The sequence below is a fragment of the Dreissena polymorpha genome, chromosome 16, assembly GCF_020536995.1.
Source record: "Dreissena polymorpha isolate Duluth1 chromosome 16, UMN_Dpol_1.0, whole genome shotgun sequence".
Lineage (NCBI taxonomy): Eukaryota > Metazoa > Mollusca > Bivalvia > Myida > Dreissenidae > Dreissena > Dreissena polymorpha.
In genome coordinates, this window is record NC_068370.1 from 42,710,438 (window position 1) to 42,735,437 (window position 25,000).

Below are 25,000 nucleotides of genomic sequence, written 5' to 3' on the forward strand. Positions count from 1 at the left end.
AGGATTAATCATTAGAAAGACAACACTGTTTTGAAAAATATGCCGAACCTTTCCAGACGAGGGCACCTTTGATCCACTCAAAGTAAGAATCAGGGGCGAGATCCTGTCGGAAGTAGGCCACCAAGACTCGCTTTCCCCCTTAAACATAACTATGTAAATGTTAGTTAAGTTATTTCACAAACATAAATAAAAAAATAAATGTAAAAACAACAATTTAACTAGTGTATAATAGGCAAACTTAATTTGCAGAAAAAACGTTAACGGCAAAAGAAGAAAACATTGTTTAGATATATAAAAATACAATGTGATGAGGTTAACATGTTTATTTAACGTTTAAAAAACTTTTCAGAATGATATATAACTGATAAAATAAGATAATGAAACTAAAATTTGAACACGATATTGAACAGTATTAAACGTACGCGTTTAGAAAAGGCGGACTTGTTATATAGGAGCGCGAATTTTTGTGGTAAAATGTGATGATTCTATAAAACACAACAATAATCAAAACGAATACCACCTTGTATTCTCTCCACCTTTATGATTTTATTTGGATCTGAGCCATTGTTGAAAGAAACCCGCCCAGCCACACCAACAATGGATGCCTTCCTGGTACAGTCAAAAATAATATCTGCAATGTCCCCATCCGCGTATGTGAACTGGTCCAAGGTTTTAGGATGTCCTTAAACGAATCCGAATACCAATTTGGTTGAAATACCATGTATTTATGACGACTAGACAGCTTAATGAAAATAATATTGCAATGAAAATCACATTGATATCGTATTCATTTAAGTCTGTAAAATAAACCTTTAAATATTAATTGGTTTGGGCGAAGGTAACACTCATGTTTTAAGAGATAGTGGCATACACAATACAACTAAAGGAATAAAACTACATTGTATATAGCATAGTTTGTTACCAAATAACACGAGTGAGGAGAACAGTTGCGTACCAATTACAGGGCGATGGCTTCTGCTGCTTTGGTCGTGTTACAATATGTGAGATTAACATTAAATACAATAAATACAAACAAGCCTATTAACGATATTACCCATGCTTTCCAGAGCACTGACTGTGCAGTTTAGAGCCATCGCACCTAGCCAGATATGATCGTAGCACTGTCCAGACACTATGTCGTAGCCGCTAGTGGCTTGGTTGTAGGACGGGTGGCTTGTGAACCTCTTTTGGAACTCTGAACCTGCCAAGAGAAAAAAATTCTCTTTATAATCTTTCTCACGTGTAAATTTAACTTTGTACCAACGAATTTACCCATCGAGTGCAACATAGAAAAAAACTATTCCTATTAATGTTGTACGCCCAATGCCAATTAAAGGGACATTTTCATATTGTAGTTGTCCCGTGCCTATATATTTTAATTGATACTAAATGTGCTAAGTTTTGAAGCTGTTTTCGACAGATATCGAAGGCTGGTACCCGAACACAGAACTTTTTACCGAATTAAAAGTCATTTTAAGTAGATATTTGACGACATACGACATAGACGATACCTCTAAAACGTAATATTTCTAATGTCCCAGGCGTTGGTGATAAAGTGGTAGGGACACACAATATTATTAACTGGTGATTTAGAAAGGGATTTTGTTTGTGAACTGAAGGAAACATAACTGGAAAACATTAAAATATGCAATTGACACTGAAATCATGATCATTATGTTCACATAACATATTAAATGAGTGTCTTATAAACTACGGCAAGATACGTTAACAAATTTTGGTAACACATAGTTGCTATGAAATTATGTAAATATAGTTTGAATTATATGTATATGACATTGGCAGTGGTCATATTATATGTTTATAATAATAATAAGACTCATCGCTTGAGAATTAAAACAACACAAATTGACGAAATTCGAATTTTTAATTGGTGCGTACAGTTTGTGAAAGATACGTTAACACTCTAACGACTGAATAATCCAAATGAACACAACTATGATATTCCAGGTTAAGTTCTTTAGTCACCTGAACTATTATGAAAAGATACAGAACATTTATTGTATCCCACTTTTATAGCGAATTCGGTTGATTAAAGCCGTGTTTAGAAAATTTCATCTTTAATCAACGGCAAGGCTATAATCAACGGCACAAAATGACATCATCAACTGCTGAACCGGGACTACTTTTTCCCACGCACCTTGTCACCTGTATTTGCCAAGTGCATCAATAATAAAAACAATCTCAAATGTTTGTCAATCTTAATGACCTTAAAACAAAGAAAAGTAATAAAAAACGTGTTTGTTGTCATTTTTTGTCATTAAAACCTCTAGTATTAGGTACATTTTACACTATGATGCAAATAGGTTCTGCTGTTGTTGCTCCCCTTTGAAGAAGTCAGTTCGAGTTGCTCCTCTTTGACCGTAGAAAACAATCGTCTAGACCAAGAAATCCTGTGTTAATTTACAAGTTGTACTCGGATATGCGTCCATCTGTTTTTTTTCTTCAAGTTAGCATCCTTTCTATCTGGAAATACGCACAAATGACACAGTATCCCAATGGTTCTTGCGTCAACAATTGGGTGTCAACAAGCTAGGTCAGATGCTGAAGGCCAGGGCAAAAGACACCAGCTTTCCCAAGCACAAGAGAATAACGAACCACTCAGTTCGCAAATTCCTGATCCAAAAACTTCGAAATGCAAACATTGCACCCACTGAAACCATGGCTATAACAGGGCACACAAATGTCCAGTCCATATCCAATTGTTCCAACATATCTGTTGAACAGCAGCAAAAGTGTTCTTGCTCAGTCCAGTAAATGTAGCAATCCAACAGCTTCCTCTTGTTCACCTTCATGCACCGTAACTATGGCTGAAATGCAGCCTAGACATACCACTGTCTCCTGTCAAACAACTTCAACAAGTTGATCTTGATGTTCGCCCCACCCAGTCACTTCACCAGCAAAAGTCTTTCTCTAGTTCGAACAATTTTGCTTCACAATTCTTTGGTGCCACTTTCAACATTTAAAATATTAATGTATAAAATAAGCTTAAATCCAAGTAATCTTTGTTATTTCGTCAAATTCGTAACAAAGAAGCAAATATTGTGCACCTCGTGATCGACTTGATAGTTTGATATCGAAAGTGAATTGTGTGTGGTGTAAGGCAACGTTGTAAACAAATGTAGTTCCTTGTATATAACAACTTAATGTCATATTGATATTATAAAACTTTAAGATTTGCAATTCAATATGATTAAAATTGTAATTAATAACGCTCGACTCTTTGTTACAGAACGATATTCTGCTTAATTTTTTTTTATTTGATCAGCGGTTATTTTTGGAACGCGGAGTAATACACTGACCTTGGTTACACTACAGTCATTATCAAATTACGTCACACACTCATGAAAACTAGTTGTGTTTAAATAAAAAAAAGTTTACTGAATAAAAAATGGGATTAATAGAATAATAGATTAGTGTTGATTATAGATCAGGTTTATCATGCTCGGCACGAAAACGAAAAAGCACTCGCAAAGGCTCGTGCTTTTTGTTTTCTAAGCCTCGCATGATAAACCCGATCTATAATCAACACTAACCTATTATTCTCCATGTAATTCGAACGACAAAAAGTATGATGGTAATACAAAACTAAAAATGCTGGTAAGATCCGTTATGTTAGATACGTTAATATGCTTTAATGTAATCAGTTTCCTATTTGTCAAAATCCTATATTTAGATTCTTTAAACCACACACGAGCAAAGCTAACATTAGATAGACTCGACAGAACCATGTTCTTGGTTTATTACTATGGTTCTGTAGGCATGTTCATTATAACTTGATATAAAGTTTGATTTTGGACCCTTGGTTAATTTAATACGTTATTGCTGGGATAGGTTACCGTTATAGAATAATTTGTTTTGTGTTTTACATGATATTATACTTTAATCTTAATATTTAAGGTCTTGTTAATGAATAAATGTGCTGTTTAGTACATAAAACGTAACACACTGGCTTAACGTATCTTACATAAAGTTAACGTATTTTACACGCTCTATGGTATGTTTAGGGCACAATATTTATAAGATGAATTTTATGCTGTCAGTAAATGCATGCTTGGATGATATAACAAGGGTCAACATTTCATACATTAAAATATAAATACGTATATAATTTGCCAATACCAATACTTATTAGGCCTTGTGTTTTTGATAGTGTATCTTACAATTTTGCTAAGGTATCTTACATTTCTATCCGAACTCCACCATGGGTGTATCAGAAAGAATACAGTGATAGGGAAATAATTTGAATGTGAATGACCTGTGCAGGCACATGATAAATTTAATGATTTGACATGTTACAGTAGTAGATAAACCTAGATACCTCCATGAAATTCGCAATGGCAAAACGCAGTTTGTTTACAATAAACTGCACAATCTGTGTTTCATGGAGAATGTAGACTAATAAACGTATAATAATTACATTAATGAAAATCGCTGTCTTTTTTTAATTTACCTTATCTAATAGCTGTCACTTGGTTAGTGCATGATCTTTTCTTGGCGCTGTATACAGTTAAGATGACACAAATAATCACACAAATAATACTTTAAAAGAACTTGTCAACGAGTGCTCGTACTGTTAGATTTCATACGACTTTTATATTCATCACATTTATTTAAAATAAAGTGTTATCTTACTTGATTATACCGGTATATGACTACCAATACGCTACTAATAATGTTAGACTTCTGGCATAAATAGTTTGGTCATGATATAACTTGATTCTTTTACAGAATGAACAATGAACTAAAGCGATTTGTTAATAAGCACATGTAGCACTTTGCATAATGTCTCTTTTTCATTGACACTGTAGACTTTATATTTGTATAATGCAATTATATATATATAGCCACTGCAATAATAAAACATTGACTAATTAATAGTTTAAACAGATATTTAGCAACAGACTATGCACGAAGTTGTTTTCTAAGACAAATTCACACTGTAAGATACGTTAACTTTTGTAGTGGCATAAAATGCCAAAATATCAGTCCAGCATGGCTTACATCGGATGATTTTAAACTCATAATGCATGATGTATATATACAAATAATGTTTCATTTTAAACTAGCAAACATCTTAAACAAGGAGTTAAGTTGACACTATATAAGGTTAAATGTAAGATACGCTAACAATTTCATGTTTTTGCAGTTATTTCAGCAAGTGGTTCTGTTTAGGCTTTTAAAACGATTTTATTACTAGAGTAAGGAATGCCAGTCATTCATTGATATGTTTTTTTCTAAAATGTGCTTTCTGCAAAGCATGATATACTTTTGTAAGATAAGTTAAAAAGACAGTACTATTCATTTTACCAAAATATATACCATTCTCTCCACATATAAACTGCAAATTATTTCACTGTAAATGAGATACTAATAGACTGATGTTATGACAGCAATATCTTGGAAGAATATGTTTGTCTTACACATACACTATACATGGCAGGAAGACATCCTTGAACTTGTGTATTATATATATATATATTTATTTTAACTGTTATGATAAAAAGCCATACGGAAAAAAACTTATCATGATTATTATAATATTTCATTCCTTCATTCAAATGAATAATATATCTTTGGATAGTTGTCAATTGTGTAGTTTTAATTTGAAAAGATATAATGTATAACGTATCTTACAGAGTATATTATATATACGATTTTTTAGTGACTGTCATGTTTATTGAGAGCACACGCAATGCACCCATATCAAATTTTTCATCATTCAAAGTCTAAAGTTTCAATTGGTTGTATTAAAATTTTACTAACTACAAGTTGGTTTTTAACTACTTTTAAAAATGAAAATGTCCCTTTAATTGACAATGGGCGTGTAAAAAGCTAATTAATCAATCCTTTTCAAACACTAAGTACGTCTTTCGTAATTGAACAGTATGTTTAATATTATCAGAAAAATAAGAAGGCTGTCGTTCTTGTTTCTACGAATGGGTTCGTGAACATTGGCCCGAGAGGGATTTATAAGCGGATGGCTGCAAATAGTGTTTAATCGAAAGTTCCAGTGCATTCTTTGCAATTATATACAAAAGGAATGACGTAAAGATTATGCTTAGGCCGATTCGAAGCGGTTAATACACTGCATTAAACATTTATTAAAACCATGTGTAATTCTCTTCAAATGTACAAACCAGTGACAAACCAAACACCATTACACTAAATCCGTGTTGCAAAAATATTTAACGGCTAGTTAATGAAACAGTTTAGTAACAGTAGAAATCACTACACTAAGTAATACCTAACATCTTACATTTGACCATTAGCTTTCCATGATTATTTGTACAGTATTGTTGGGATTTTGTAACGTTGGCATATAACGCGCCATTTGTTACGTGACGTTCACGCACGCTTGCCCATTGTGACCTCACGCCCGTTATGATTTGTTGTTGATTTGATGAGTTGCAAGTAAAAGGTTGAACCTGGATTTCGCTCCTTAAATTTTCTATCACAACGCGTATTCCGCCAACATAAGTATCTATGAACCTCGCACTGTGGAAATTGTACTTAATGCATGTATGTAAAGGATCGTCCTCGATAAGCCTCTTCAGTCAGGACAACATTATCCTAGACTTTATTATCGTTAACAGGATACTTTTTTTAACGAAATAATACGTAAAGCAAAAAAGTGTCGTCCGGCCCAGGCTTATCCTGGCTGACACTTTACGCACATGTATCAGGCCCGGTTTTAATAGAGCGTGGCTTAATTTATTTAATTTCCTTCGAATAACATGAACACATTATTTTATACAAACATCAATTTATATTAGCTTAAACATCCGTTAAGTTTTGAGGTTCTTACCCAAGTAAGAACAAATTTGAAGGCGGTGGCTTTAACGGTTTTATTCAAAACGCACCATAAGACTCTATAACGTCCTACGTACTTGTTATATTTGCGATTCCCCTCTCCTCTATAGGGTTGTAGAAAATAGCGCTTGTGAGGAAAGAACCCTCGACTGCGGCATTCATTTGTTCTGAAGTACAGCCGATGTCATTCTGTTGAGTTTGCCAGAAGTTCTCGGCGTACCAACCGGGGAATATCCACACGATCTTCAGCCCATACATGCCTAGCTTGTACGCCTGATCGTTATAAAACGCATGCATGAAAAATTCCAACATGCCTTGTTGTTGTATAAACAATTGGCATTGACTTTGAAATTCCAAGAAAAGCAGATATTCTATGTACACAAATTGCATGTGTATACAAATTGCTTCCACACGCCAGAGATGCATGGTTTGTCTAGTTGTTGTAAATCAAGGTGTTATCTTTAGACTTTTCGTGTTTTGTTAAACTAAAAACAAGAGTGAACATCCGTACAGTGTTTTGATACACATATTTTAAATAAAAAATATGTTTGAAATTATCAAACATTGCGTACATTAAATGACCTCTAAATGGCCAGCGCGCTCTACTTTTCTTGTTCTTTTCAGAGTTGTTTGCGATTATTTTCTAAATATGATTTCTTGTTAATTAGTTAATAGTTAAGTTTATAAGATATTTAAGCTTATGAATAGTTCCGTTTTTTTTATTTTGCAAAAAAACTCATAATATTGCAAAAGATTACACTCTAGCGAATATATAAAGAAAGAAATTATCGTTCTTTAATTACTCTAACTTTAGCTACTTTAAAAGAATATTAGGTACATAAGCATATATTTAGTGTTGAAACCATTTCCATGTTTACTTAAATAGACCTTGACAGTTGACCTTCATCCAATATGGACCGTATGAAAAAATGAAGTTCTTGTACAATGTATATATGCATAATCATTATATGCATAATCATAGCTCAATAAGTTATTAAGATTATAAACCAAAATCATGATTATATCAAGCTCATATGTACTGCCAGGATATGGTAAGGCATGTATGTACGAACTTCAAATACAATAGCTAAGGAAATTATCGATTTATAAAGCGGAAAACATATGTCCATAGTAAGGCATTTACGTATGTTCTTCAAATACACTAGCTCACATTTTATCGATTTAAAAAGCGGAAAACATGTATCCATAGTAAGTATCTAAAGTATGATATTGACCATATATGCACTATCAAGCGAAGTGTTGATGGAATGTATGCAGTTTCATGACGATTGCTTTATTTGTTTGCTTTAGTTTTTAAGCGGATTTCATGTGATATATATATATATATATATATATATATATATATATATATACATATCACATGAAACACCTTGTCCTCAAGATTTCAAATGCAACCCTCGCGATTTCTGGATATTAGGAATTCACATATTTAAGTTCATGACTACGCTATTAATGAGTTATTCCGTATAAACGATTGTTATCAATTACTTACGATGAACTCGACCTTGACCCAACCCGCACAATATCTGATGCAAAAATAAATTTAAATACAAATATAAGATGTCTAAGTTTCAAAAGCTGTACCTTGTTGAGTTGTACCATGTCTATAACTCTTTTGTGTAAAGATTGTAAGTGTGAAAAGGCTCTTAAAGAAAAGAAATTGTATACAATATGGTCAAAATTCCGATATAAAGTATATGTTTGAATGATAGACCTCAATCCGATTCTGAGAAACTAGCATGCCGATTAACGTGTGTTCGCCTAATTTGTACATATGCAGATTTCTAAGTATATACAAACGCTTTATTTGGACGAATTCCGGAATAGTTTTACCAAAATTAGTTTAAAGGGCCATTACAATATGGAAAATAAAACATGTGTAAAGTGAGCGTGAAATCTTTCCAACCACTCTTAAGATAAAAGCTTACAGATACGCATATCTACTGTATTGTTATATTTTAATTGAGAAGGATAAAATGGGACCTTATTTTGACAACTTTCGAAAAAAAAACTTTGTAAGAAGTCCGTCAAACATTCCTTGAGAGAATTACTTCTGGAAAATCTAAACCTGCTTTCGCAGTTTTCAGTCATACATCTTATAATCGCCTTTTGTTTTGTTGTATTTAATAGGCACCATACCAGAGGAGAATAAACTGAAACTCAATACGTTTGTTAATATATTTCTATTTGCATGAATGCAAAATAACGTACATTACACATTATCGTTCTTGCTTTGTCTTCGTAGGTGTGTGCAAAAATAATACGTGCATCGTGATCCTGGAACAAAACATACATAATAATTTGAAAACATACTTAAAACGTCTGAATTTCAGCTTTTGTTGAACAATAATGCAATACGAAGTCGATGATCTTTTTATCTGGATATGTTTTTTTATCACAGCTATAAATTTATTCTACCTGTTACTGCTGCCAACACGTTTTGCAATTACTTAAGAGAGTGACATTGACCTGTGCGCAAGGGGCAAAAGGCTCAGGCATATCACACCTACTCCGAACGGTGAACATTTGTGTTCTTTTTTGTTTATATCGCATGATGGTTGATGGCATTACCTGTATACAATTATTATAAACAGTCTGGAGTTTGAATCAATATGTCAATTACCAGCACAGCCATTTTAAATATTTTGATTTGGATAGACAAACCAAACTAATATATGCAATTTACGAAGTATAAGTGATATAAGTTAAGTAAAATCCTGTGTAAATTATTCTTGTGATACAACTATATTGTTCAACAACTGTTTAAGTACATTCGTTATCCGCATATCTGAACTCGTTTGCAACAAACGATTAAGCTTTTTTTCCATTGAATGAGATGGGATTTCATATTTTGTTGTACTAAGTGCTGAATGGGGACATTTTAAAAACTAAAACCACGGTTCAAGGTTTACTTATCACTGCTGTTAATCTCGTGTAACAATGTTTTGATTTTCCTTATCTTGCGGTTTTTCAATATCTTGTCATAATGAGTTTAGTCATCGTTTTTGTTTTTGTGATTAAGTCAGAATAATTAAATATAATATTTTAGTAAGAACGGTTAACCTTGCTTATTTAAAGCAAAACAGTTTGCCTACGTTATTTTCAGTCCGAAAAAATCTTGATTTAAAAAAGAAAGAAACAAATACCTTCATATTCCACAGTCTTGCGACCGGATCTTGGATGAAAACTTCTTGGGAGATTATTTCTATATCAGCTTCCTTAAGGGCCCCCACAAGCTCGTTAATTGACTGAAACGTACATTAGAACATATTATGACTTATAATAAGAAGACGTCAATGATTCAGCTAATTCAACCATTAAGTTAACACAACTCTTATGATTTCAGGAAATCACTCAGACTAGCGAACACACAGGCACAACTGTCCGTTGTAGTATCGTTTGGAATCTCAACTGCGTTTCTTACGACACATTAAATAAGTCACCAATTATAATCATTAATTAAATAGTCGGTGAAATAGTTTCAATTGTTCCGAGAATACGTACTTAAGCTTTACAAAGCATCATTTTTCCTAAGATTTTTCTGTATTATGTTTTTGATTCAGAATTATGTACATGTATCTTGCATAAAGACAAAAAACAAGTTTTCCATTGTCCTGCTTCTAACATGTTGAACAATAAGAACTTCTTTGTTTAATATATGTCAATTATGTCATAGGAATATGCCAAAGCCAGAAAAAGTACCACAGAAAAGAACTCAAGGGCCTCGTGTATTATTGCCACCCGTTTCCAGTTGAAGGCCCGCAAGAGACTGACGCGGGTAGGGTTCATAGACTGATCCGGGGCACTCAACCGGAAGAGGCGTTTGAACCGAGCGCGGTCCGAAAGGATTGGCGATGTGGCACCGTAACTGAGCTGGAAACACAAACAACTACAAAACTGCAAAGAATAAAAATTGTTTCGTTATATATTTTATTCCAATAAATGATGCTTGAATTTTAATTAAATTTCTTAAAAGAATATTGTAAACATGCATTCCATTTGTGTAACAATATTGCGAGCTATGGCAACTGACATTGGCCATTAGGCCACATTTTTGTAAAAGATATTACATTACAGAGACAGTTTGCATTGACACCGTTCGGTGTGATCATGCTATATACATACGTTGTGTTTTGTAAACAAAAATTGTGTACACATACACATAACTCTTCGCGCGCAAATTCTATCTGGCCAATTTAACGTTATATATCGCGACGATAGCCTGACGTTTCTACAGATCAGAAAATCAAAGCCCTGAAGGCATTAAAGTCGTTCGCTATTGCATAATTTAAGACGCAACCCATTTTTCAAAATAAATCGCAAGTTTGAAATGAGCACGCGCCAATTAAATTTGTAAAGAGTATGCCATAACGCACGGGTCGATTTTTTTGTGCTCTTTTTATCATCCTATTTATTTTATAGATATAACTAAGACAAAATAACACCAACACGGCCCTTTTTGGTAGTTCTGAAAGCATAGAAAGTATGATAAAAATGATAATGAGAACTGAATATAAAGACACTTTGCAATCACCATCATATCAAATGAATATTGTTGGAATATTAAATACCTCACTAAGAATATAATTTCATTATGAACATTTCCTGTACTTAACTTTTGATTTTTGACACAATATACAATTTCAACATATACACTATGATCATTGATAAAAATAAAAAAAATAAAAATCTGCGAGCAATACTTGTTACTCACGAATTAGGTAGTCATAAAGACAGCCCTGTTGACCCGCACTTTGTTGTTACTGCATTACTTGTTACCCTAGCAGTTCAAACGGTGTCAACAACTCTGACATATTCGGCATAGCTGTTTTACCCATCGAATATTTCATATGCTGATTCGAGATAAAGCCTCTGAACTTGGCATCATCACGATGTCTGTGTTCAGCGCAAAGGATGTAGCACTGTTCAGTGTAAGGAATTCCGGACTACGATCTGTATACCCATCTCGCAGAATTTCAGGGTCAGTACTCGTTCACTAAATCGTCCGGTGTGTCACGATAAGAGGGTAATCGTTTAACAATCCAACCACAATGTTTGCCGTACTCGGTCAGCACGGCTGAAAATCGTTCCTGAACGCCTTGATAGGCTGCCCTTATTTTACAAATTTGCTATTTTGAATTCAATTTTGTATCGAACAAATTGTTCTAAATGTGCCATTTACAATTCGCAATGAGATTTTAATGACCCTCGTCATGCGAAAATGGGTCTAATTCCATATGCGCCCTTCATATATATAGCCCATTCAGCTTGCGCATCTCTAAGTTTGGTCAAGAGATACATAATAAGACCATAACACATTGATTGATTTTGTAACGTACAGCATTGCCTCTGACCAGACTCCACAAATGCACATGTTGGGTTTAAGATACGCTGGCCGAGACGCTTAAGCCCTATTTTCGCAGAACGCGGCTATGAAAGTGTGATTCAAATGTATGTCGAAAGAAAACTGCGTTTAAATAAAATATTAGCGTACGATTTATTTCGATAGTGAAGAAATATACTCATAATAAGGCATATGAGGACACATATGATATGCACTCACGTAGTATAATTTTTATCTACTTACACTAATTTGTGGTTGACAATGATAACACACATTTCAGACGGTTAATATGCGACTAACACATAAAAAACACAATAGTTAAACTTTTGTTTTCAGTTTATTTATTTAGAAACGTAAATTGCAAACATTTTTTCAAAGTAAGCTTTTACGCCGACTACCTTTTTAAAACGTATTTCTTCTCATATTAAGTTGTTTTTTAATATCCGGTTTTAGACATTAAAAAAAAGCATTTTTTGAGGTTGTCTTTAGCATGCCTGTAATAATTGGTGAACTCATGTTCAAAGTTTTATAAATTGAGAAATGTGAATATAAACTATTACGTTGTTATCACCCGTAAATACAAAAGCTATCTGTTGAGAACAAATGAACGTTTCCCAGAAATATTTAATTAAACCCCACTGTAGAAGCATGAATGGGATTACGAAACGGATAAATCTTGTTTTATTTAATTGTTTATATTCGGTTTAAGCGATTATGAACCATTGTTGTTGTTGTCTATCGTATACCTGGAGTTATTGTTGAACTTTTGTTCAACGTTTCATAGAGAATATAAACAACCTTATACTATTACGTTGTTTCCCTAATCTATTAATTAACTCTGAATATGAATGACCTATACCACGTCATTAAGATGCAGCAGATAGTGAACTATTTTAATCATTCATAAATAATTTCTTCTGCGACACGTATAATACAAACATTGTTAATTGATTCTTTTCTATATAAGCTCCGTTCCGTTAAAAAATATTAAATTTAACACGAAATTCACATAATGTTTCCATTTGTAAATGAATATTGTTGGAGAACTCAAATCTCTTGCATATATTATAAAACTCTTTCTAGCGCGGATACGGCAGGTGTGGCAGGTAGTAGGCTTTCCGTATATAACGCGAACTGCTTTGAAATGTTCAGTAACAAAATTAGCTGTTCGCTACGCGAACAACTATAAACAAGAAATACAGTTTGCTTTTTTTCTGACTTCTTAATGTCAGGTTTAGATTTTTATAAATTTTGGTTGACAGTTCAATGGGGTGGCCCTTGTTCATTCATGCGTGGACGTATGTGCCTTTAATGACGCCGTTATTTTCTTGATTTCTGCCACTCGTCATAAATGAAACATATCGTCGTGAACATAAAAAATATTTTAACTGCTGTTCCAACTGAATTTTCAAGTCTTAAGAATAATCAATAAAAATAATTAACATGTATTTTTGGCACGGATATAGAAACAAACGCACTTCATTAAGTATATTTGTGGGAACACCAAGTAGATCTTATACGCCTTAAACGGACACAATGTATGTGCAGTCAGAAAGCAATAAGAGTGCGTTCTGAATTAACGCCACGCTGAAAAAAATGTTTTCGGGCTTCCTACCAAATCACCACCATCTACTATATGATGAAGTTATATTGACATCACATTACTCAGTCCATACCTGGATATTATTTTAGCAATAATTACATCAAAAATACTTAATCCTTTGTAATGCTGTAGTTATAACTTCCGCATATTACTAAATGGCAAACTACAACTAGGTAAATAATATAATTATATAACTCCATTTTCTACCTGTGTTTTTATTGTAATAATAATGACATATTACTACACAATAGCATTTTACCTTAGCAATGCTTTAGTAATAATATCATTATATGTGTTAAAGTCGTCTACTACCTTGCTTATGCGTTGGTAAGAATGACATCATATTATCAAATGGCCTTCTACCTTAGTAATACAGTAGTAATTATTAAAAACAATACTCCATAGCCTACTCACTGTATAAAATTGTATTAATATCGACATCATATTATTCCATGGTCAACTACCTTGTTATTGTTATAGTAGAAATGACATCATTTTACTGAATAATCTCAATCCTCGGTAATATTGTGATAATAATGACACCATATTACTAAATGACCTACTTGCTGGGTCATATTATACGTATTATGCTATTATATAACCCAATCGCCTACTACACAGTATATATTGCACAATAATTACTAAATGACCTACTGAAAGGGAAGATATTTCAGTAATAATTACAGCACGACCTTCTACCTGGACAATATTTTAGTAAAAATTATACAATATTATTTAATGCCCTACTTCCCTGAGATATTGTAGTTATATTGACACAATATAACTTACTGCTCTTCTATACGGGTAAATTTGTAGTAATAATGGCATACTATTACTAAATGACCTTCTACTTAGTTAATAATGTAGAAAGTAGTAATGTAGGGAGAGTCCAATAGGCATAAATGGGATAACGTACTGCCTTGCTACCTGGGTAATATTGTAGTAATATGAGGCTTCTGCCGTCGACTCTGTGCATGGTGAACACGCGTCTCCTAGGAGCATCATGTAACTGGGATACTCGTTAAGGGCCTTGAACGTCTCATAGACGCAAATACCACGTGTACACTGCAACATGCAAACAAAACGTACACATGCTCTTACTTATACAAACTCAATATTTGAAGACATGTTTGTTGATCAATTTACTTAATGCTAAATTTAATAGTTTAAACTTATTTATTTTAGCTCGATTGCATCTGAAGCCTCTTGCTTATTGAAACGCAATCGAGTCCGTTACCTGGGCTTTATTTCCTGGGTTATAGAACTATTACTTGTTTCTTTTGGGGGAGATCTCAAGAACGCCCCAATAGTGGGGATCGAACCCATGACCTCCCGTTTGCTAGGCTAACACCATATCCAATACACAACAGCGGCTATTCAGCTGATATATTCAAAACTTAACAAGTAATCTATGTGTTCCATCATTTCTCTCTGTCTTTGTTTCAAGGGTAGGTTAGTTGTATTTTACTGGCTTACATATGTGCACTTATATTTGGCTCATCAAAAAAAGTATTAGCTGTTAAACTTACCGGCATTATATGTCTGCTATATTGAAGAGAACGTCGATAAACAACTAAATATGTTATTATTTAGTACGCAAACAAAAGAAATGGCTTAAAACAACACTTATACATTAATGGGTCGTGAACAAACACACAATTACGTAACTATATTCCTCATGTTTACTGTCTCAACCGTGTTGAATGCACCAGCATACCTAATGAAAATATGAGGCGTTCTATTCAAATCGCCCACTGCTTAAAACCGCAGTAGATGATACGATTAAGTCAGCTTATTGAATCCAAAGTACAGAAACCAAATACAAGGTCCTTTAAAAACTTTATTGTGTTCCGTGCACCGAGTATGACATATAGGCCGCGTTGTATGCAAGGTTGTCTAAGACAGGGCAACTCACTGATTGAAAGTTTTAGATGATGTGCCATAAAGGACATAAATGTTAAGTGTAAAAAGGACACAATTACAGATAGGGGCGAATATAGGCATTACAGAAAAGGGAAAATATGTATGTTCTCTCCAGGGACGACGGGACATAGACTAGCATGTAATTCGTTAACATTTTAATTATTTGATTAGACACTGCGACTCTGAAACTAATTAGAAGTTGATACGTATTATGTCAATGTCACTGATTAGCTTCACTTAACACACAACCAGTATGTTTCGAGTGTACAGGATATTAAACCAATCCATCATGTAGACAATCCCAGAAATCGATTACTCCCGGATTACCGCCCCTGAATACTCGCGCGCTCCGCCATCTTAGTACTGAGAAACAATTCAGTGACCTATATGTTTGTATAGGGCCCTGAACAATAAAACGAAGTGACGCGATTTTATTAAATATATTTGAAGATTTAGATCGCCTCTGCTATTGATACAATGATCAAATAAAAGTTCGTATTTTTTAAATAAATATTTGTATCATGTCTATCTGCATTGTTGAGTCATAAAACCAGACACGAAGATCTACGACTCTTATAAAACTCAGCATGAATTAGGCCTTTATTGTAATTTGACATGCTATTAGAAGGTGACGCATGCTATTTTATCTTAATAACAGCATCTACACAAGTAGAGATATATGGTGTCACAGACATACCAATTAACCCTTTTAATCCCCAATTGGGACATCGTCTCCCACTTAGGGAATGCTTTTGTTCCTCAAGTGCAGATGGTGTTTCTTTTACCTTTAATTGATTTAATAAAATTGACAATCCGTAATAACCGAAGAAAAACATTACTGCGTTCATCTTTAATAGGTTATTTTAAATCTTAACTGTATAGTGAATATTTAAGAAAGCAATTAATACGTTGATGAAATGTAGCGAACATTATTGGGACTATTTAAGTTTACGTATAACAACATATGTGTCATGTTGAGCATTTTATGGTACATTTAGAGTGTATTAAGAAATTAAATAAAGCAAGCAAACACATAAGTAACTATTTATAACAAGATAAACACAGTTTGTTCAGGCTGCATACTTAAATTCTAACATTAGAATAGAAGCAAAAGCAGATTTTCACTTTTCAATTAAAAAACCTGCCATGTCCTGACATCTTACACATTTTCGCCAAGACTCGTACATTTTAAATCACAAAAATATTTTCCGGCTGTATATTTTTGTTTGAAAGCGATTTTTAAATAAAACATATAAATAAAAAGCAACAAAGTTTTAGACTAAACCATATACTTTTTGATAAGAAAAATTTGCCACTGCATGAAACCTTACAGAGTTTCGCTTATAAATATTTCTGGACCTATTTAATGAAAAAACAACATATTTTATTTCGGCTGGAGCGTTTACATTATCTTAAACATGATACTTTAAAAATAAGTATTAGTAAAGAATAAATAAAACTTTAGAAAAACTAAGATATGTACTATTCAATAAAAAAGTCTGCCTCGATATCGAATCATATACATTGTCTTAATGAGTATATCTTGAATTATATACTTTTTTATAAAGAAATAATATTGTTTTAATCAAAGGCAGATATCTGATTTTCAAAGAAATTGTATATCTCGGTCATAAATCTTTTAAAATTTCGCTTATTAACATCTCCGGAATTATTACTTTTAAAAATCACAAAGTTTACATATATACATATAGTCTTTATATGCGGAAATAACCTTTATTCGAATAATAAAATTCAATAAAGAAATATTTGTGTTTCAATAAAAAGGCATACCTGACAGGTTTTCTTAAAAAAAATACAGCATATTCGGCCTTAAACATTACGTGAAGAATTTGACAGATAACAGCGTTCTACATGTCACCCATGTAGAACGCTGTTTTTTGTCAAATTCTTCAGTACCAAGATGGCGGCGGGGTCACGTAATAGCCAATATGGCGGCGGTCAATTTGTCGATTATGGGATTGTCTATTGATATCCCATTAATATTTACAAAGCTTGAATATCGTCGTTTTAATACAGCTAGAACAGTACAGCATTGCCTGTCAAAGCATTCAATGATTTGACATAGCAAAATAAACAAAACTAGAGCTTCTATATCTTTAAAAGATCATACCTAGATTTAAAAAAAACACACATATGATTAAAACAGAAATCGTGAGAATTTACGAAAACTGAACGAAATCATAATTCAATCAGATTTTTAAACAATTACGTTTCATTTATGAATGTAAATAAAATATGTTGTTTTATTATATTGAATATTATTGGTTATTGTTGTTGTCTTGTTTATTTTTCAATGTATCAAATAGCAATTAATTTCTTATTATGCCGTTTTGTTATATTGTTCATTATAATTTATAATCAATTGTAATAAACATAAAAAATGAATATAACAAATAAAAAAGCTTAAGTTCAAAAATCACAATATTTTACTTCCTTCTTTAAGCGGCTTACATGTAATATGGACTTACAAACAGTAAAAAACAAACGTAATCTTTAAAAAATTATAAACAATATTTAACATGAAAAAATACAACAGTACTGACATTGCTGTAAATCAAAACAATGAAGTATTGTAAAAGAACGATCTTTCGAATACAAATATACGCTGTTGAATGTGTTTGGTGTTGATAAATCATAAAGAGCTATAGCAATGAGATCACAGATAGCTATATAATGCCATTTTTCTGTTCAGTTCAAAATATATCAACCGCAATTATTTCGCATTATTAGATATGATTATTATTAGAATCATCTTTACATATTTGAAATATGTATACTCGCCTTCTTCGAACACACCAGTTTTGGTGGTTTGTCGGACATTGTTTAACATCGTGCACATGCTTAATATATTAGTTAATGTTGTTGACTAATTTTGATTAAATTAAACACAATTTTGTACTTATCATAGAAATGATGAAAATTGATGACAAACCATAATAATATCGCCAAAGGTCTTAATGAAAGTTATTTCTTGTCAAAATAAAATTCAATTTGACCAAGTTAACGCGATAGCGTTTATATAACGATTATTTTTCTGACCCCGAACTGAACTTGATACATTGCGGGATGGAAAACATTAAAAGTGAGAGTCACAACTACATTGTTAGAACGACGGCTTGTTAAAAGCTAAATGCTGTCAATTGTTTAACGGTCAATGTCGAAAACAATTTAAAGTTTTTTGGTAATCACGAATATCAGGATAGTGAACAACACTTCTCGTATGATCTAACATATACTAGTGCACAGAATGCGATAAAGTAGTAATTACTAAATATGAGAACGTAGCCTTTAAGTACGAACGCTCTGTTAATCTTCTAAATAAAATGGGGTACACCCAAACGGTATTGATGTTGAGAGTTGAGTGTAAAACTGTTATATCACTGAATCCTTTTTATAAGAAATAAAACTATTTCCTGCTTAACACGCATTTAATATCGTTGCAAAATACCAGTAGTATCCCTTTTCATACCATTTACGTCACAAAATAGAAAGTCAAATGAAATTACTATTAATGTAAGTTTGGTAACTGTTTGTAGATTGCATGTTTTCCATTTGAATATTTTCCGGGCTTCTAGAGGGCAATTTTATCAAAATTTTGTCGGACTTAAACAAAGGTTAGCTAAGGTGAAAATCTGGTTTATACAGCTACGCCAAAAACAAATCACAACAGCTAACACATTTTATCAACAAACAAAAAGAAATAAAAACATTACATATGTAAGTTGTCCTACCATGGAGTCGATGTACTCGTAGGTGAGATTGTATCCGTAAAGTAGGCCCGGATATGCGTTGACATCCTCCAAGGCCATCTGAACCGGTACAAGGCACGAGCTGCCTCCTGGCCAAGTAGTTCCTGTCATCGGTAGCATCCCAAGAAGGCGAAGCTCCTTCGGTTTACCATCCAGTGCGTAACATCCGGCAACGTGTGCTAAGAATATTGCCAACAGCATTGCCAGGCTAAAGCTTTTGCCTCGATGAATAATTAAGATTTATGTATGTTTAAATAGTAAAGAGGTTAACAGTTGATATAGTCAACTCAAGTGTTATCAAAGAACATATTTTTACACACTAACATATCGTTGAGATAACTCATATATAATACTTATATTTCTGTACCAAGATATTTATATACAGTATTCCTTCTACACGACGTAATCAAGACAAATGGCAATTCTTTGCGATGAACGAATTCATGTTGTCGCTAAGCGAAGAAAAGCAACGAGTGAACGATATCTTGTTTTATTCTATATCCAATAAATTCATCCAATCGCCATTCTTCATATGTACCACGTGACCGTCCAATATATTCCGGTATTGGATCCAAAAAGTCTGTATTTTTTCCATATTGGACAGTTGAGTACAAGTGCACCAAGCAATTGTTTTATAACGATAAAAGCCGTTACCGAAAAAAGTATCCGAATGTACTATAATCGACTCACACGGGCGCTTGTCTTGAAAATAGCATAGATGCAATTAAAGCATTTTAAAATCAAAATTAAAATAAAACAAAGAGCTGAAGAAAGGGATATAAAATAAAAAGCTTATTAGACGTTTAAACTGTACAATACGTGATATATTTGCACTCGCACACAGTTTGAAGTCATATTTGACTCGCCTGACGGCTCGTCCAATATGACGTCAAACTGTGTGCTCGTCCAAATATATCTCCGTATTGTACAGTGAAACGTCTAATAACCTATAAATATTAAACGTTCGATCGAGATGGGCGTCTAAATAAATTATGTCATGTTGACATTTTATTATATGCGCTTGAGTGTGGATAATTGACAGATAATCGCGCCAATAAATGATTATCGACAAAATGTTATAAAATCGTCTATCAAGACGGCAGTTATCAGTCAATTTCGTAAAAAGAAATAAGCTTTTCTTATATAAATACTTAGATTAAAATGGGTCGAAACCAACATGCAGCTCCATTCGTTATACGGGATTTGATAAAAGATATCTTGTATAGGTTTTCTACCTTGATATTTAAATCTAAATCTAGATATATATAGAAAATAAGAAGAGTACGAACATATAGAATATAAACGAATAAATACATATGTATTTATTCGTTTATATCCTAAATGTTCGTACTCTTCTTATTTGTTATTGTTGTTACATTTAATTTGTTCTCACGCCACTTCATTCGCTATGTAAATGATTTGTATACAGCCGTGTTATTCTCACAATTGGCAATCTGTACTGCTTTCATTATGTAATATTGACGGTGTACGTTGTGCAAGTCGATACAAGACTGTATGTCCGTCTATTATTAACTAGTTTAACAAATTATGCAATTAATATATAAGTTTCATATGTAAAATCTTCAAAAACAAGTAATGAGTGTTATTTTATTTAAAAACTAATATGTTATAACTGATGATTATTTTATTATTCTGTTTTAGGCCAATGTGCCTTATACAAATTTGAAGTGTCTGTTATACAACATAATGAGTGGAGAAAAAAGTGATAAGCTTCAGCAAAATGGCAATACCAGAATATTTAAGATGTTTCTTTTCTTAACATGCCTCTAAACTATTCCTGATAAGGGACTAAACATACAAACATACATATAAGAGAGGTTTCACTGTATAATGTCATCAAAATATTGATTTAAAACATCCTAATCAAGTTACTTATTTTCTTCTGTAAAAACTTAATGACTACGCTAACGACTCAATACTTTTAGTAATGAACCACATAATGAAGCAAATAAGTGATACCTAGATATAAAATGATATGAAACCATCCGAATAATTGGGGATCGTTTGCAATTGAGATAAGGTGTCTCGAAAGTGTGTGTCACGTTTACGCGTTGCTAATAATACGTTTGGACAAATGGCTTTTTAACTCGTTATTTTTCCAGTCAGGTAAATGATTATCAGATATTATTCTTATCTGATTCGTAATTTCATAATTATGCTAGTTTATGCTTGTATATATTTTTTATTCCTTTTTGGATATCATCACTTAAAGTAAACGAACATATTCCGTTGGTATGTTGTAACTTAGTGGACGTTTAGTCTTCCATATGCCAATGAGCCAAGATAGCTTCTATTGTTTCAACCGTATTTTTTTTCAGGGAAACAATTGTTTCATGCGTGTGCCAAACCCTGCACATAACATAACACCAACAAAAAAATAAAGAACCGTATACATGTGCATATAACTATTGTTTCGAAACAAAATTAACTAAATATCAGCACATTAATTAATGAACTACAATTAACAGAGACGTATTAGTTACTGTTCTATAATATTATATAACACAAAAACTTCATAGTGGCTTGCCGAGAAATTGCAAATTCACTTGTTATTATTTGTAAAATATTATGTGTTTTTTATTGTTACTATTTGCGTTTAAAATCCCCTGCGAGAGTTTAATGAATTGTTCATGAATCATTCATGAATCATTCTTGCATCATTCATGAACAACATTCATGAACTATTCATGAACTCTTCATGAAGGTTAAATGGCCGCTTTCTGAAATAGTTCTTGAAATATAAGTTCATGAACCATTCATGAATCAATTTGTTCATGAATCATTCATGAACATTGAATCATTCATGAACCTTCATAAACTTGCATATTTCATGATCACTTTATGAAGCGGCGATTTTACCTTCATGAAGAGTTCATGAATAGTTCATGATTGGAATTTCATAAAAAGAGCAAGATTAATTCATGAATTTAATGTTCTAGAACTATTTATGAACCAAGTGATGTTGGAACTCACTCACTTCATGAATACTTCAAGAACAATGAATGCAAGATGTTAATGCATACCATTTAAAATCAAGCTTATAATTATTATTGACCCTCCTTCCATGGGAAGTGGCACATTTCTCAATATCAAACCATTAAACATGACACTTTATAATTTATTTGACAGAGTAAAATGTAAGAGCAAGTCAGATATCAACTGAGTCTGCTGATACCTGATCGGTTCTTACATTTTTATGCTTTAGTTACTGAAAAAACTGCAGACAAGAATTGCCCTATCTTCTGGTAATAAATACTAAACTTAGTCATATAGGATAAATTTTAAGTTAGAATCTGGTTGTTTACAAAGGATTTGAAGTAAAATGCTGTATGCAAGCATATGCTTTCCAACAGAAAAAAAGTATTTGTTATTTTAAGATGTCAAAAGTGACCATATATTCGGATATTAACTATTTTGGATGACATGTTAATTTCTTTCTTTTGTCTTCTGTTTAAATCAGCCTGATAATTTATGATTAATTTTTTATGAAAATGGTTACACTGACAGTTCCAAGGAAGTTGTAATTGAACCAATGGCTGATCAGTTTAGCCAGTAATTTATTAAAGACTTACATTTCCAAATTTAATATAAACCATGATGTGTCTTCATTTTGCTGCCGTTTCAACTTCCTGTGTCAACAATATTCTTCCTTTGTAAAAACAGCAATTCATGAAAAGTTCTTCATTAGTTCTAAATAAAAGGCAAAAATATACAATATACCTTTTTTGAACCACATACTAAGTTCAAGTTCATGAAAAGTTCTAGATCAATTATTTAACCAAATGGGGAATCATTTTCACAATTTTGTTGTTGAATCATTACCATTTTTCAGATTCATGAAAAAACCCTCATTAGTTCTTTAAAACAAAGTCAAGAATGTCTTATGAACAATTCATAAACCACATAATCTGTTAAGGTGCATGAATCGTTCATCATTAGTTAATGAACCAAATCATGAATACTTCTTGATTTAAAGGTGCATGAATCATTCATCATTAGCTCATGAACTAAATCATGAATCTTTCTTTAATAAATTATTAAACCGTCTTGTTCATGAACCATTCTTCAATGGTTCATGAATGCGTGTTCATGAACCATTCACGAACTTTAGTTCATGAACTTGCTCTCATCAATTTCACGAACTTATCATGAGCTGTTCATGAACTGTTTGTAAAGTTTATGAATCATTCATGAATTCATGAACATCCACTCGCAGGGGATGCACTGCGTCTTGGTATCAAATTGTTTACTTTGTTCAATTCGATTTTTTTTTAACTGAAAATCATATCATTTCTTAAAAGCAACATAACTTATATCAATTGTTTCTTGAATTGTTATGTTAGGCTTTCATGTTTATTTATATATCCATTTAAAAACATGTGTTGTGTGACTTCTTGAAGAGGTGACCATCGCTGATACGTGTAGGCTGTTATTTATTAAACTAAGTTTACGCGACAATACTAATAATTGCAACCATGTTATAGATTTAATTGTGAAAGTGTTGTTTTGTGTCTGTGTTTTGTGGTACCACTAGATTGATATCGACCATCAGGGGTCACATAAAATGTTTATATAATGATAGTTGTCGTTTGAATCGACATTGTTTAGAGGTATGTCATGGTACTCGAAATAATCTATTACGACATGCATATCTACTTAAAGACGTTTACCGGTTCTAAATGGGCCTTTCACTTCTTTATATTGCACATATTTTTCTGTGTCGAATCTGCAGGAGTAAACTTAAGGTCAAATGTCCAATTTAGAGTTGCGCGAGCCCTCAATAGAATGTTGAAGAGACTATATGTGGTCATAAATAATTGCATTTATTCTCCGATGTGTGTATGTTGTTTCGTATTGTGCTGTTACGTACTGTTTTGGCAGTTGGTCACTTGCCTTATATAAAAGAACAACTAATTGTATATAATGAGAATTGAATACTGCTCCAGGAGCTGGAGTTTCACTTCTTTATATGTGGTTGCAAGATGCAAATAATTTTCATAAATGTATTAGACAAATGCATTTTTACCAACAGAAACGATAAGATAGCGTTCCATGCTTCAGCAGATTGTCGTTGAACCATGGTTTCATGTCAATAACAATTTAAGGTTACCAATTCAGGACTCGCTTTTCTTGTGATCATTTTACAAAACAACAACAACAACAACTACATCAACAAGACCATTGGGCATGTTTGTTGAAATGGTTATGCAATTACAATAATGTTAAATAAACATGTATTTATTAATAATATATTATAATTATTCCTGATCATTCATATTCAAAATGGATGTAGGTATTATAATGATACTAATCATTAATCTGAATATATACATATGTATGTATATTTATTTTTTATTTAAATATAAATTTATATTGATAATTATATTTATATCTTTATTTATTAATGTATGTTTTTTATTCATTGTATTCCTTATAAATTTGTCATGTACAGCTGCTCACAATAAATCTAACAAACCATACAACTTT

General features: G+C 32.5%; 2 protein-coding genes across 2 annotated transcripts in view; one reads left to right on the forward strand and one right to left on the reverse strand.

The window, feature by feature from the left end:
* LOC127861790 (gamma-aminobutyric acid type B receptor subunit 1-like) overlaps positions 1-19,603 on the reverse strand; it is a 26,535-nt gene extending 6,932 nt beyond the window's left edge. The window contains exons 1-7 of the mRNA XM_052400470.1: positions 19,475-19,603; positions 14,727-14,864; positions 10,555-10,725; positions 9,999-10,100; positions 6,909-7,104; positions 1,055-1,201; positions 49-138 (exon numbers count right to left, since the gene is read on the reverse strand). Coding sequence (XP_052256430.1) covers positions 49-138; positions 1,055-1,201; positions 6,909-7,104; positions 9,999-10,100; positions 10,555-10,725; positions 14,727-14,864; positions 19,475-19,603 — 973 coding nt within the window. The remainder of the gene's footprint in view (positions 1-48; positions 139-1,054; positions 1,202-6,908; positions 7,105-9,998; positions 10,101-10,554; positions 10,726-14,726; positions 14,865-19,474) is intronic.
* Positions 1-25,000, forward strand: part of LOC127862023 (uncharacterized) — a 339,308-nt gene that overhangs the window by 93,727 nt on the left and 220,581 nt on the right. The window lies entirely within an intron of this gene.